Source organism: Formica exsecta, unplaced genomic scaffold (assembly GCF_003651465.1).
Source record: "Formica exsecta isolate Colony F162 unplaced genomic scaffold, ASM365146v1 scaffold346, whole genome shotgun sequence".
NCBI classification, from domain to species: domain Eukaryota; kingdom Metazoa; phylum Arthropoda; class Insecta; order Hymenoptera; family Formicidae; genus Formica; species Formica exsecta.
In genome coordinates this window covers 62283-77482 of record NW_021850713.1, presented here as the reverse complement: position 1 = coordinate 77482, position 15200 = coordinate 62283, and the positions used below count along the sequence as shown (strand labels likewise).

Genomic DNA, 15200 nt, shown 5'->3' with positions numbered 1-15200 from the left:
ATACATGCATTGTTCATATTTTTCTCTTTTTTGATAAAGTCAACTTTCGTTTGCACTTGTGCTCTCTCTTTTGAGGATTTTTGGCTGTATAATAGTAGTATGAAACTATCAAAACTTAAAAAAAGAAAACAGTTCTTATGTTTATATTGCTTGGAAAATGAAATAAATAGATCCGGATAAAAAAAATTGAAGTTTTACAAAATAATATGATTTTTTACATCTGCATAGTTGTAATTAATATTTTTCATAATTTATGACAAAAATTTTTGGTCATGAATACCCCACAAATTAATTTTAAAAAAAATTAAAACAAGAAGATTTTAGGTTAGGTAAAAGTATTTTGCTACAATTTTTAGTAAATAATTTTTAAATAGATAAGATCTAAATCATCAAATGATTATTATGGTTTTAACAGTAAAATGTAAAAATTTTTATTTCCCTGGCAATGCAGTTTTCTTGTCAAATTTGTCAATAAGTGCTACAATATACGATTTTTTATAAAAATCAATACAAAAATTTTAAACTTAAATCAACGAAAAGTTACGATGATCCATCCAACGATCGTGTCAATGTTTAACAACTTTTCTGATTATTAATCTCGTTGGAAAATCGTTAAATTAATAAAAAATCTTATGTATGTGTCAATTTTATCAGTTTTATCAGTTCTATCATTTTTTTTCGGTATAATGCAGTTGATAACATTGAAATATTATGATAAGATCAATTCAATCTTTTAGAAAATTCTTTCAAATGCAAAATGCAAATGAACATTTTGGATTTATATAAATATAATGTATAATTAATTTAATAATGCAAATAGAAGTGTAATTTGTGCAGGTAGTATTTTTTTGCAAGTATTCATTCAAACTAACATTGTAGTGAACTGAAATGATAAGAATGCTTGGTTTTCCTTCACCTCTATTTTCTGTTGGCCACCCTGCTAATTTTAACCCTCGGTTAATCTAACTGGACTTTGTGAAATTGGCCCTTAGGGGTGACGTGTAAACGTAGTCAGAGCTCTCTGATAATCTAGGACTCTACTCACAAGAGAGAGGCAACTACGATTTTCTTTCTCACTTCCTTCCGACACTTTTCAACCTGCTATTCCCCTTCTATTTATAAATGTTCTAAGGCTGCCTCTCACCTCTCACGGCAGGGGCCGGTCTATCCTACTATATATCTATGCTTCAACTCTTGTTGGATCCATGATAATGCTTATATTGCAAATGGTGGAAGTATAATATTAATTTTTTCTGTATGAATAATAAGATAAACTAACGCATTATGGCTACATCAAAAACTACCAATACATATAACAGACAAAATTGGGAAGATGCGGTAAGTATGGAGAAATTAAAGCATTTTACATCAGTGTTTTTATTTTAAATGTCATGAATTTTTTCTTATGTCTATATTATTTTATCCATATAGGAATTTCCAATACTATGTCAAACATGCTTAGGAGATAATCCATATATCCGTATGGTAAGTTATCTGGTAGTTGTCACAAATGTCTTTATATTATGAGATAATATGTATCAGTGTAGGAATTTTTGTCTGATTTTAACAAATAGCAATAATAAGGTTGCAAAATCTAATATATTTTCTTTCTTGCAATGAAAATAAACTCTATTTTATTAAAATATTCTAATCACTTATATATATTTGTTTGCAGACAAAGGAAAAATATGGAAAGGAATGCAAGATATGTATGCGACCATTTACAGTATTTAGATGGTGTCCTGGGGCAAGGATGCGATTTAAGAAAACTGAAGTTTGTCAAACATGTAGTAGATTGAAAAATGTTTGTCAAACATGTTTATTAGATTTGGAATATGGTCTACCTATTCAAGTTCGCGACGCTGCTTTGAAGATTAAGGATGATTTGCCACGTTCAGACGTAAACAAGGAATATTATGTGCAGAATATAGACAACGAGATTGGAAAAATCGATCCAACAACGCCAGCCGGTGCTGTCGGCAAATCTGCAGCGGCTAGCGATCTCTTAATGAAATTGGCTAGAACGAGTCCATACTATAAGAGAAATAGACCGCACATTTGTTCATTTTGGGTGAAAGGCGAGTGCAAGAGGGGTGAAGAGTGTCCTTATCGGCATGAAAAGCCGACAGACCCCGACGATCCATTAGCTGATCAGAACATAAAGGATCGTTATTATGGTGTGAATGATCCAGTGGCAGATAAACTTATGCGAAGAGCAGCAGCTATGCCCAAGCTCGATCCGCCCGAAGATAAATCTATCACGACATTGTATATCGGCAATTTAGGTGATGTATTAACAGAAAAACAATTGCGCGATCATTTCTATCAATATGGCGAGATACGTTCGGTGACCATGGTGCCACGTCAACAATGTGCCTTCATCCAATACACGCAGAGAAGCGCTGCCGAGGCGGCGGCAGAAAGAACGTTCAACAAGTTGATATTGGGTGGAAGGCGACTTACTATAAAATGGGGCCGTTCTCAGGGAAGGCAAACGATATCTGCAACAGAAGCAATGAGAGAAATTCTTGAACCTGTTCCGGGATTACCTGGAGCGTTACCACCGCCACCAGAAACTATGGGTAACAATTTTTTCAACCTACAGACCACGCCTGGCATGATGCCGCCGATGATGATTCCACCACCGCCTGTTGCACCTCAATTTATGTTTCCACCACAAATGGCGGCTGCAGCTGCGACGCCGATTTTCCCTCCAGGAACGACACCTATACATTATCCAAGCCAGGATCCATCCAGAATGGGCGCGTCACAGGGTATAGGCAAACCTTGGCCGGAAGAATAGTGTAATGACATATGAGTTTTTAATGTAACTGTAATGATAGGACAGAAATATATATCCTTCGAGTTCCTTAAAATTACAATATGTATATGGTTTTCGATTTTTTTTGTCATTAAATATTAATATTGATTTTTATTTATCTATGCAATTGATTTAAATATCTATTGTTGGTAATGTAAGATAAGTTTGATTTTTTATAGAAAGAATCTCCTACCATATCACAAGGCATATTGTTGTGCATCTCTGTAGATATGACAACAGTATTGATTTTCAGTCTGACAAACTAAGTAAGCTATAGCCATCTCGTTTAGCTAATATCCGAAATGTGGCAGGACAATGAAGTCAGATTTGATATTTCTCACTTGTAATTATAAAATTTTAATTACTCAAATTTATTGTCGATTTTTTAACTATATTTTTTAATACGCTAAATGTGGTTATTCGATTCTCATTTGATATTTATATCCAATAATTCTTATATTAAATAAATCAAACGTGTAATTAAATAGCCATATTTAGCATGAAATCTATAGTGAGAAATTAAATTAAATTATATAGGAGCGCGATGCTTGAAAATTAAAATTATTTTTGTATGTAGTAATATGCAGCTGCGATCTGGTGAACTGACTGTTGACAAACTTGACATGATAGAAGATACAAAAGGCAATGCTGGAGATTTAGGAAAATTGATCGTCACAAACTTGAGAATCTTATGGCATTCTTTATCTTTTCCACGAATCAATTTAAGTATGACACAAAATATTATCACACATACAGTATAATTTGTAATTTAACAAAATATAATTTTAATTAATTAATTTATTCGATATAAATACTGTTTCGAACGAAAGATGTATGATTTTATAGGTATAGGCTACAATACATTTGTCACAGTAAACACGAAAATTCTTCATACGGTAAGAACCATTTTAGTGCGAATATTTGCTGCATTGCTGAAACAGCAAGCAATCATTTCTTTTTTAGATTCATGGTGGATATATGCAAGCTCTTCATATATTAACTTCATTCCGAAACTGTCGATATGAATTTATATTTACGAATCATGATATCAAAAGTACTAGACATTACACTTCGGTCATAGGCGTTTACAGGTGATGATTATCATACTTTTATTGTTTATCGCTATATAATTAGGATGGTTTCATTGAAAAAAACTATGTTGATTGAACTTCATATGACCTTGAAAAATAATCTTAGTTAAAATTTAAGAATTTAAAGTTTAAATTCTTAAAATTTAAGAATTTAAAATTTAATTTATCAACTTTTTTCTCCCTCAAAACTATAAATTTTATCTGTAACATTTTCTTGTACAATGTCAAGTTTTGGAAAAAATATCTTGTAACACTTTATGTGTAAAACACTCCGTATGTATAATAGTAGCTATTTTTATAAAGTGCTTATTGCAGAGCTTACGTATCGTCGAAAGTTTACAGAGAAATTAAATTAAGAAGCGGTATTATACGTGAAAATCGGCTGGTTTTGTTACCTCAAGAAAAAGTACATTTTTCCATGCAAGATGTTTGGAACTTGTCCATTGAACAGGTTTCGAAAAGTTTTAATTTCTAATCGCCGGCATTAAATTATTACGCATGATAATCGCAAATTAAAAAAATAGTTATTGTTTTATAGGGAAATATCGGAACTTTTATTATAACAAATATACGTTTGGTATGGTATGCAGATGTAAATCATCAGTTTAATGTATCGATACCTTATCTTATAATTGAAAATGTGAGTGTTAAAATATGAATAATAATAAACAATTGTCAGAAAGATCTTTGAAAGATATATTTTTTATTAATTTTATCTTTTTAGAAATTGGAAAGAGATTTATGAAACATTATACATATTTTAGTTTTGGTAAATTCTATGGTCTATATCTAAATTTCTTGCAGATTACCATTAGAACATCGAAATTTGGACCGACTTTAGTAATTTTAAGTACAGAAGCCAGTGGAGGATATGTTTTAGGTTTTCGTATTAATCCTTTGCAACAGCTTCACATTATTCACAAAGAAATATCAATACTTCTTTCAGAATTCAGAAAGTTTCCTATTTTTGGTGTGGAATACACATTTGAACATCAGGTACTTTATAACGCATATTAATATACATTTTATAATAATATTGATTTATTAATCAAAAATAAAGTTTTCGATAAATCACATTTGTGAAATTTTTCTACTTGAATCAAAACTTGATTATGCCTAAATTAAATTCATAAGTTTGTTTTAATAACTAACACTTATTTTTCTTCTTTAAGAATATTTTTGCACTTATTTAAAAAATTAAATTGCTTGATAAATATCTTTCAATATAACGGCATATATTTCATAAACATATATTCGTATTTTACTATTGGATGAATTTGGAATATAGATGTATTGAAATGTCGTCCAATGGAAGTGTTAAATATTGTGTGTGTGCGTGTGTGTGTGTATTACAGGCACCTTCACAAGAGGAGATCAATGTGGAACATTTCACTGAAATACAAGATAATCAATCTGAAATATCAAATGTGTTTGGTTATTATTTTTCCGAAGGAAATACAGGCCAAAGAAAACCTAATTTTTCGATTTATTTAGGACTCGCGGCAGAAGAGCCAAGAGAAAGCAGTACATTGCAGAATTTATGGGAACTTATACCATCGTCTGTTAATTAAGTTTTTAACTTAATCGTTTTTAAAGTTTTAAATTTTATTTATCTATATTAAAATGCCACAAACTCATGTCGAATTATATGATAGTTCTTTTCATTATAGAAAACAATATGCTCACAAGAGGATAAAAGCAAACTCATTTTGTACAAGAATACACACACACACGCACGCACGCACGCATATACACAATATATAACATATTAATCAATTACATGTTCTATTAGATTCGAAATATATAACTCTTACTCAATTTTGTTTTATATTTCTTAAAACATTCATAATATCATAACAAATAAAGCCCTATCTTGTGTGTATTTGATCTTACAAAAATGCTTTTATTATTACATAATAAAAATAATTCAAAGTGTATTGGTGAAAAAATAAATAATTAGAATTAAAATAGCGTGAAAGATCATAATATGCATATTAATATAGATCCTCAATTGCCTAACTATTTTTAGTGTTTCTTTTTGTGGAATTTTTGCAAATATTTAACTTGGCCTGCAATTTAAAGCTTGTGTTATTGGTTGATCATGTTGATCCTCACCATCTTCGTCGCTAAATTCATGTTGAGGAACAGGAAATCTGTATCCCATGTTCATAAGCATTAATTCGAATGGATCACTGTTCATACGTATTTGATTGGCTGATGCAGCATCATCCAGATTCTGAATTTCCCTTTCATTTACACTACCATCCTGTAATTAAAATTAAATTAAGTTAATTGCATTTGCCGTTTTGTCATATACAAAGTTGTACTCTGTAAATTAAATTATGATGAACTGCTTCTGATGAACAGTGTATTCTGCACTTTTAAATTTTCAAATGCCAAAATAATGTATGCATACTCGACAACTTTTTAAACTCATTTTTCTGAATAATGGAACTTCAATCGAAGAAAAGTTATTGAATCATTTCGATTTATTTTGAGGCATAGAATCACCTCCTTCTTGGTTGTACTATGAATTCTGGGCCACCCTGTATATTCGGATATTTAAAAGTATCAACTACACATGTTTATCATTAAAATTTTCCGGTGGATACCAGTTAGGATAGGAAATCTTTGCATCTCTTGTTCTAATTGGTCAGAATCAAATAATTTGGAGAATCTATAACATCAAATGAGGAGTGTATACTTTTATACATATACATACATATATATACAGGGTAATTCATTTTAATCTAATCAACTAATTTGTGGAGAAATAAGATAAAAAAAAAATGTTTTCATCAATAATAGTTTGCCTTTGCATAGACTTGTCAAGGTCGTGTCAAAGTCGACTTGATTTTTTAAATTGGACATCCCTAATCTTTATTGCATGTTTTTGTAACTAACATCGACATTTTCAAAATCTCTCTATAAATCCTATTTCGATAAATATGTTATAGTAAATATTAGAATATAAGTCTTTTTATAACAAATTATGTGGCCACACCATGGTTTAAAAAATGACAACTTTAAAATACATTTATCTCCCGCAGTTAGCGAATTAATTGTAGGAAATCATTATTAGTCAAATAGAAATAACATCATAACACATACAAATATTCTTCTACTATAAAGAAATTACTTTTCAACAGTTCGATCATATCTACCATTTCATAACTCTCATTCCAATTATATAGTTCAATGCTCTTCTCCATCTATTTTCACTATAAGATCACATTACGGTCCACAAACGGGCTATGGAAAGGAAGATGGGCTACACTGCTACAGTTTGGCCCGCAAACTACATATTTGATAATTTTGGAGTGGACAGAGTGAGAATAGATTCTTAACAAAATATTTTTTCATTGAATTCTATTAGTAAAAATCAAAAACAATAACTATCTTTTCCTAATAAGAAAAATTAAAACTTTTATATAATTTTGTATAAGAGATTTTCTATTTAAAAGTTATTCAGTTAAATAGATTTTAATCTATAAATATGCCAAACTTTTCCTTTTTGAATAAACACTTCAAAATTAATCAATTAATTCTATTTTTTTATTTTATATTTGAAAATTATTTAATCTCATTAAGAGAATAAGATATAATTAATAAGCGATCCAAAACTCAACTCTTGGAATACTCTCTCAGTAATTTCTTTAAAATAATGAAACAAATAATTTTGGGATGTAGAAGAATTTTATTTAGTTTATTAATATCTAAATAAATTATCTGAATGACCTTAAACAAATTTAACTAGTTTAGTAGTTTAGTTCAAAATTAATTTTCAAAATCTCTCTATAAATCCTATTTCGATCCAAGCATTTTATAGTTTTATAACCATTTAAAGTTTCATTAATAATGCAATATGTTGTTTGATTAACATGAGTTTCCTTATCTTTCCCGCTTATAGACAAGAAAGGAACACGACTTAAAATAGGAGAGAATAAAATCAGATTTAAAGTCGGCATAATACAGAAATTATGAAATCCAATGAATACTACCAAGAAATTGCCTTAATGGGGGGAAAAAAAAAAAAAGTATGATTTACCTCTGGCCATGGACTCCATAATCTAATTACTGGATCAATACCACTGGTAGCTAACAAGCATGTGGATGGATGTGGTTGTAAACAATTGACAATTCTGTCATCTCCTCGCAGCACACGTATAATATTAGTAGTATTGCGATCCCAGATAAAAAAGGAACCATCATCTGACCCAGCTACTATATATTGGCCATCGCTTAAAGCAGGAATTAATATTATATGATCAAGATAAATCTTACACAAATTGCATAGAGTTAAGAACTAGAAATAAAGTACAAAATTTTAAATATATCATTAATATTGCTATTTAAACTCATTTACTTTCCAAAGAAGTTTGCCTCCTTTATATCAGTTGTAGTATTACAATGACCACAAAATCTTATTTTGTAATCGATTGTATTACGTCTCCATTCTTGCTCATATTCTGATATTGGGAAAAATGTTTGATTGGTTTGTGTCACGTCTTTTCCTAATAAATAATATGTACATTAGAATTGATATTTCTTAATAAAGCATTAGTAATTGTACATAGCTATAAGTTTACAACACACATTTATATACATTTTTATATATAAATGTGATCGAATAATGTTACCAGCATTGATAGCTTCCTTTATATCCATCTTCAATGCTTTACACGCTGAATTAGATGTATATTCTGGAAATTTTTGTTGAAAATTCTTGAGTACTTTGTCAGCTTCAATTGATCGATTTAAATCAAACAGACAACGCGCCAATCTGTACACATGTGTAAGTTACAATAATAATAATTCAATGATAGAAAAAATTTATCAATTCCAGCATAAAGAATTAAATTAAAAAATTCAATAAGAACGTTTGTTGTGCCAAAACAAAAATTCACATTTAGTTTTTTATTTTTAACTTTTAAACTCTTACTGAAGCTTTTAAATTGAATGTATTGTTCTTTAAATAGTACAAGATTTTTATTTGAGCCATAATTTGAATGGTAAATAAAATTATAGCAAAAATTTCACATGACTTTTTGCTGATGTGACTGAGCATTTTCTCAAATTCATTAATTATAAAGGCTTATTTGATTTACCTAAAATGAGCTTTTACATGTTCCGAATCGAGAAATAATGTTGTCTGACAATCTCGTAAAGCGGCATAAATATCGCCATCCCTATATCAAAATCACATAAATGTATATTTTTTTAGATTATTTGATATATATATACTTTATCGTCAACGAAAATAATTACCAAGCACGTTTCATGTAAGCAGCTGCTCGATTGGCAAACAGTACTGCTGCCCGTGGACAGTAAGAAATAGCTTTATTATACAAATTAATTGCTAATGAATATTTCTGCTGCTCAAACCCTTCATTGGCCTGTTAATAAAATGTCTTGTTAATTACAATGCTAAAAATCATTTTAGTTAATATTTTATTTAATTGAATATATTTTGATTCTTTTTCCATGTTTTTATCCTTTCATTTTTTTTTCTTTTCTTTTTACTGCGTAAGTATAATAGTTGAAAAATATTTTTTTAAAATGTCACACAAAAAACAAAAAATTTATAATGCAAAATTTATCATGAAATGGATAAAAGAATTCTTCTTCTTAAGTAAATTTAACTTTATAAATTATGATAAAATTTATTTAAACATGCTTATAATGTAGAGAAAATATAAATTTTCTCTCTCTCTTTCTTTTTGAAGATATTTCATATTTTATGCTACATGTCAATTCCTTATTTATACATGTAAGAAACAACTCTATAAACTTACTTGGCGTTTTAATTCTTCAATGTGTGGTGGCAATATTTTTACAGTTTTATCTACAAGATCTTCTGTATAGCTTGTGTTGTTTTGTTTTATGTGATACTTGTCAAGTTCTTGATCCTGCTCGATTGATTCTAATAAAACATAATTGATTATTGTGTATATAATAATAATTTTGCATACACATAAAAACGACAAACTTCGTGTGATAGTTACTTGAATATTTTTTTGATGAACTGAAAAATGTTTTTGAATTATTTGACTCATTGATATCAAATAAGTAAACCTGTTCTCCACCCATATTCACGAGTAACTCATTTCCATTATCGCTGAATGTCAGGTAAGTAGTTGTAATGCTCCTATTACCATCACGAGAGTGCAGATGGCCTACTCAATATTAAATTGAATGACAGTCTTAATTAAAATGATCATACCATACTTAAGAAAAAAAGTAAAGATAAAGGCATATATATTTGTGATTGTACGAACAAACCCGCAATAAAATACTGTGTGCTACCCAATGGGATATTGTCGTCTGGATCACCTTTTCCTGCTCGATAAGTGCTAATATTTGCCCAATCTGAGTTATCATGTATGGAGGGAGTTGGAGGCATCTGTGGGGTTTCAAAATTAGATGTTATAATGTGAAACACTTATTGACTGAAATCTGCCGAGAATACCTGCGATAGTTTTATCATTCGTCGATCATACATCCGAATGTAAGCATCATTAGCGCCAATGGCTATCAGCTCAGGCTTTCTCGGATTTACGGCAATGCATTTGCCCTCCGCATAACGACCCATATGATAAACCAAATTCACGAGAACATTGTGGTTGTTACTCCTGCAAATATGTGGTGTACGAATATCATATTGCAAAAAGAGACCATCTTCGCCGGCGCTCCAAAACAAGAAGGGAATACTGGGCACAGTGGCGATACGTTTAATACGCTGTTTGTGGCATTTACACGTGAATATCGGTTCGGAGAGGGTTAAATCATGCACCCGAATTCTGCAATCTCCTGCACCTGACACCAGTATACTGTCATTTGATTTTGGCATAAACTAAAAGCAAACACAAATAGTATTAAAATAAATATCTCATGCAACATCGTAGAAATAAAATTCTAAGAAAAATATTAAAATCTCACACAAGTGTAATAGGATTATTATATAATTCTAACGAGATCTTTATAATATTTGTGCACAACAGTGATATAATATGTACATTGTTTCTTTTTTTAGAAATTATTTGATATTATCTGATTTTTATTTATAACTATCAAATGAGGCATTATTTTAAAGATTAGATCAATATTAATTAATAATAGATTAATATCAATATATATATATGTGTGTGTAAATGTGTGTATTTACCTTTACAGAGAATATATTCCCACGATGACCTGAATGAAGTACCAATTTTTTTTCATAACGAAAAGGGTCCCACAATATGATATCTTTGTCATCTGATGCTGATGCAAGTATTCTGAGTAAATATAATATTTTACATCATTGATACTATATAATAAAAAAATATGGTTATAACAAATACATACTGTCCAGTTTTATTCCATTCTAAACAATTAACACATCCTGTATGACCATTTAATTCCTTTTCTAAACCTAGACGTGATATTAGATTTTCGGTAACATGTAGTTTTTGCAAAATTGTATGTGTCACTGAGTCCTAAATTAATTGAAAGACTCTATTTTACATCTTAAATAGACAATAAACGGATAATTTTAACTTTTTCGGATACTTATTTGTCTTTTTTCTGAACAATCAGTTTAATATCTAAATTCCCTGTGTTGGCATCGTATCAGACAAATTAAACTGATAAAAATAGTTATTATACCTTTAATCTTACTAGCCGCTCTTTGCAAGCTTTATATAACCATTGTGATTAAAATTTAAATGCGGAATAGATAACGCAACGCGCGCCGCATAGCTGTAAACGAACGGACTACCGATTATCGAAAACTGTTTTTTGTAATGTTTTTGGCAATGAGTAAAGAATTACAGGAGAGAGGATTTGGTGCTAAGCAAGCGGACGGAAGTGACTATATATAAGTGAACGCTCAAGATGGCCGCTCAGGGACGAATTGGAGCATGACAGAGATACTGGAAGTACCTCAAAGGCCTGGCAATGCACCATGATCTTACAATTAAAACTTATTAATAATATTTTTTTAGCCTAATACCGGCTCTTCCTCTCACTTATTTAGAATCGATGATCGTGCGCAAAATAAGTGCAAACTGTAATAAGTTTCCTTGTCCTGATTGGTCAAATTTCAATCTCAATGCATAGTCTGATACGAGCTTTATGCAACAAGTGGCTGTACATGGTCCTAAAAAACGTAAAAAAAGTGGACGGTCAAGATAGCTGCGATATTCGCAAGTGCGAGCGAGAGAGAACGCAAGGGGCACGAAACAGAGTATGTCCTTTTTTACGTGGGCATCGGCCCCCACTCCTTAAATAAAGGCAAACGCTCGGTCTAGATATACTATGTCTATGGTTCGCAATAAGTCTATCCCCACTAGCGATATGCTCACTCCTGTTATTATTTATTCATTGGCGCTGGCAATAAATTTTAGAACACGGCTATTATAATGCTCGCTTCAAGATTTTCAATATCGTGTCAATTTTGATGCTATTTAACAGTATTATTATTCTGTATGAATTACAAAGTTACGATTACACTATTTTTTCATATTCTTGTGTTGGATAATTTTTGTTTTAAAGAGAGATCGCCGGGCGCACGTCAATGAGTCCCACGCTGTGAAGTGTGCGCCGCCGCATACTATCAGGCGGACGGCTCACCGACGTGCGTCCGGCTAAAAATCTGCGCTAATTGACCAGATTTTACTTAATAATAACTCCTTTATTAAGCGTTATATAAAAAAAGGTTACAGGACTTTTTTGTTCAGTTTACTGTGCTCTAGCCGCTCACGAGTGTTGGCACAATCTTTACCGGACACCCTGTATATAGTATATATTATAAATATATTTTCTTTCACTTTTTCAATCTATGTACGATTGCATAATCACACACGATTATGAATAATATAGCATCACAAAAAGAAAAAAAATAGCTATTGTAAAAATAAATTCGGGTCTCTATTGTAATGGAAATTTTATGTTAAGATTAATTGTCAATAATGCATTAATAATAATAAAGAATAAAACTTTAAATCATTAAAATTTTATTTGATCAGAAATATACGTTTCGAGTTATTTGATTGTATACACAAGATAGATTGTGTACTTTAATCGAATAAACCGAAGCCCATGTCATCGTCCTCAGATTCGGATTCTTCCTTTTCTTCTTTTTTCTCCGCAGCAGTAACGTCGACAGTTGCGGCTGCCGGAGCCGCTACAGCGGTAGCGGCAAACTTGCTTGGATTCTACAAATAAGCAATTCCAGTCCTCTTAATAAATGCAACTAGTAATGTACGAAAAGATGACCTTGACACATTAGTGAATTTAGCTATTTCTAGTTTTGATACATGAACCAAGATATTCAGATGCATAACGTTTTCATTATTTTATTCGTGTTTGAGAAATAGAAAAATGTAAGATATAATGTAATCTATATGAAATCATACCTTGATGTATTCCTTGATAGTAGCAGCTTCCGCGAATTCGACATCAGTAACAGTAGCAATAGCCAACAGATTTTTGAATCCATTTACAATACTATGCGGTGCACTGGCGACTGTAGGATAACCAATTGACAAACAAACTGAAGCCAAGTTTGCAACTCCAGCCATGAATTTTTCACGAAGATCTTCAGGTTTGATGTCTAGAATCTCAGGTGCGAAAATAGTACCCGAGTCGTAAACCTGTTCGACTATTAATCCATAAGAGAATGGAGAAATGTTCAACATATTCAAGAGAGTAGCTTCAGAAGCTCCCACTTTGTCACCAGGTTTGAGGATGTGTACATCATTCTGAAATTTATATCGTTACATTAGTAAAGCTCATGAAATAGTAAATTAGAAAACTAAATCTAATAAAAAATTACTCAACAAATACTTACTATAATTTCAATAGTACCCTTGGAAATTTTAGTCGGTATACTCAATGCTTGGAAGAAAGAGGTCTTCTCAGGACCAAGTCCTGTGTTTTGAGCTGGAATAATGACGCTTAAAGGTGCGATGGCTCCTGCTCTGGCAGGAGCGCGTACTTTATTTTCCAGCAATTTGTCTCTTACTTCGATCAAGTCCCCTCGGGTGAAAACAAAACCAACATTACCACGAATGTGTGGTAATAACTTCTCCAATGCAGCATTACGTTCTATATGACCACGAATTGCTTTTCTCATCATGGTATTTTTGCCCATAAGTACCGCTGCATTTCCACGCAATGACATACGGATTTGTTGCATTTGCTTTGAGCCGACATTGTCCGCGCCCACAATGAAGCATTTGGGGTAATCGTCCAATAATTGCTGATATATTTATAAAAAAGAAAAATCATATTATATTTTATGTACACATATATGTGTATGTGTTGTTTTATATATAGTTCAGACTCTCTTCACACGATATTTCAACCATGATCTTGATGCATTAATGGATTTAGCTATTTCTGATTCTAACATGTGAACCAAGATTTTCACATGCGTAACATTTTCATCATTAATTCAAAAGTAATTAGAACGAGATAATATATATATTTATATATAACAAAAGCAATATCATAAATTATATTAAGTTTGCATATTTCATGAAATTAGCCATTAGAAATTAATACATTTCCTACTCTTGGCGCGCTTGAAAATAATCTATCATATCTATCATATCATATAACTTATGCATGTAAATGAAAAAGAAAGATACTTACAACAAGTTTAGTGAAGTAATTTGACTTCCATGTTGTTTTGTCCTCCCTACCCATCGTGAAATGTGCGTAGGGATACCTTGCGGGAATTTAAGGACTGAAAATCATTTAAAATAAAAATCGGGATTATATTAATATATTAAAAAAGCAACAAAAATTAATGATATTAATATTTAGTTAAGATTATAATAAATTCATGCATGAAATACGAGGGATCCACAAAGGGAATTTAGGATAGAGAATTGTGTGCCCCTTGTATTTTCAGGAGCCTTGTTTTTTTTTGTCATCACTTTAATATATATTTAAACAAATGATATGAGGAATGGCTTAAAATCTCTTAAAATTCAACAAATAATAAGAAGCAAACGAATTTTTAATTATCCAAAATCACATGGCTTCATTAACCTCGCAATTGATATATAATTCTGTTTAAATATTAATTTAATATATATTTTTTGTTTTTTTTTATATAAAATGATACATATATATGCAGTATCTCTAATGACTGTAAGATAAGTAATTTAAAATATATATAAATTTTACAACATATTGCAGAAACGTTTGCTCAATCTCAAACATACCTCAGCAAAGTCAGTGACTATGTTTACACGTCACCCCTAATCGGGTTTAATAACATCCGTAGTTCGAAGGCT

At 30.9% G+C, this 15200-nt stretch overlaps 4 protein-coding genes across 7 annotated transcripts; 2 read left to right on the top strand and 2 right to left on the bottom strand.

Moving 5' to 3' along the window:
- The first annotated feature begins 1166 nt into the window (after nucleotides 1-1166).
- On the top strand, nucleotides 1167-2932 carry LOC115238544 (pre-mRNA-splicing factor RBM22). Its single transcript, XM_029812469.1, has 3 exons — nucleotides 1167-1338; nucleotides 1432-1485; nucleotides 1676-2932. Exons 1-3 carry the CDS (start codon nucleotides 1285-1287, stop codon nucleotides 2801-2803), a joined length of 1236 nt encoding a protein of 411 aa, XP_029668329.1. The 5' UTR covers nucleotides 1167-1284; the 3' UTR covers nucleotides 2804-2932.
- A 68-nt stretch (nucleotides 2933-3000) lies between these two features.
- Nucleotides 3001-5917, top strand: LOC115238545 (Bardet-Biedl syndrome 5 protein homolog). 2 transcript variants are annotated; one of them, XM_029812471.1, is made up of 8 exons: nucleotides 3001-3087; nucleotides 3399-3547; nucleotides 3668-3717; nucleotides 3785-3912; nucleotides 4228-4363; nucleotides 4451-4552; nucleotides 4717-4908; nucleotides 5268-5917. In XM_029812471.1, the coding sequence occupies exons 2-8, from the start codon at nucleotides 3403-3405 to the stop codon at nucleotides 5481-5483; spliced, it is 969 nt and encodes a 322-aa protein (XP_029668331.1). In that variant the 5' UTR covers nucleotides 3001-3087; nucleotides 3399-3402; the 3' UTR covers nucleotides 5484-5917. The 2 variants fall into 2 exon arrangements, with proteins under 2 accessions (XP_029668331.1, XP_029668330.1); XM_029812470.1 differs by having other exon boundaries at nucleotides 3001-3164.
- LOC115238543 (WD and tetratricopeptide repeats protein 1) lies at nucleotides 4935-11859 on the bottom strand. Its single transcript, XM_029812468.1, has 13 exons — nucleotides 11836-11859; nucleotides 11260-11390; nucleotides 11078-11189; nucleotides 10382-10765; nucleotides 10195-10315; nucleotides 9918-10088; nucleotides 9708-9835; nucleotides 9181-9308; nucleotides 9021-9101; nucleotides 8553-8695; nucleotides 8279-8426; nucleotides 7961-8153; nucleotides 4935-6178 (listed from the first exon to the last, which is right to left on the bottom strand). Exons 1-13 carry the CDS (start codon nucleotides 11857-11859, stop codon nucleotides 5972-5974), a joined length of 1971 nt encoding a protein of 656 aa, XP_029668328.1. The 3' UTR covers nucleotides 4935-5971.
- Nucleotides 11860-12887: 1028 nt separating this feature from the next.
- Nucleotides 12888-15189, bottom strand: LOC115238546 (60S acidic ribosomal protein P0-like). Of its 3 annotated transcripts, none has more exons than XM_029812474.1 (5): nucleotides 15129-15189; nucleotides 14551-14644; nucleotides 13745-14155; nucleotides 13311-13655; nucleotides 12972-13109 (listed from the first exon to the last, which is right to left on the bottom strand). In XM_029812474.1, the coding sequence occupies exons 2-5, from the start codon at nucleotides 14602-14604 to the stop codon at nucleotides 12972-12974; spliced, it is 948 nt and encodes a 315-aa protein (XP_029668334.1). In that variant the 5' UTR covers nucleotides 14605-14644; nucleotides 15129-15189. The 3 variants fall into 3 exon arrangements, with proteins under 3 accessions (XP_029668333.1, XP_029668334.1, XP_029668335.1); XM_029812475.1 differs by having other exon boundaries at nucleotides 15091-15129; XM_029812473.1 differs by lacking the exon at nucleotides 15129-15189 and having other exon boundaries at nucleotides 12888-13109; nucleotides 14551-14604.
- Nucleotides 15190-15200: the final 11 nt, after the last annotated feature.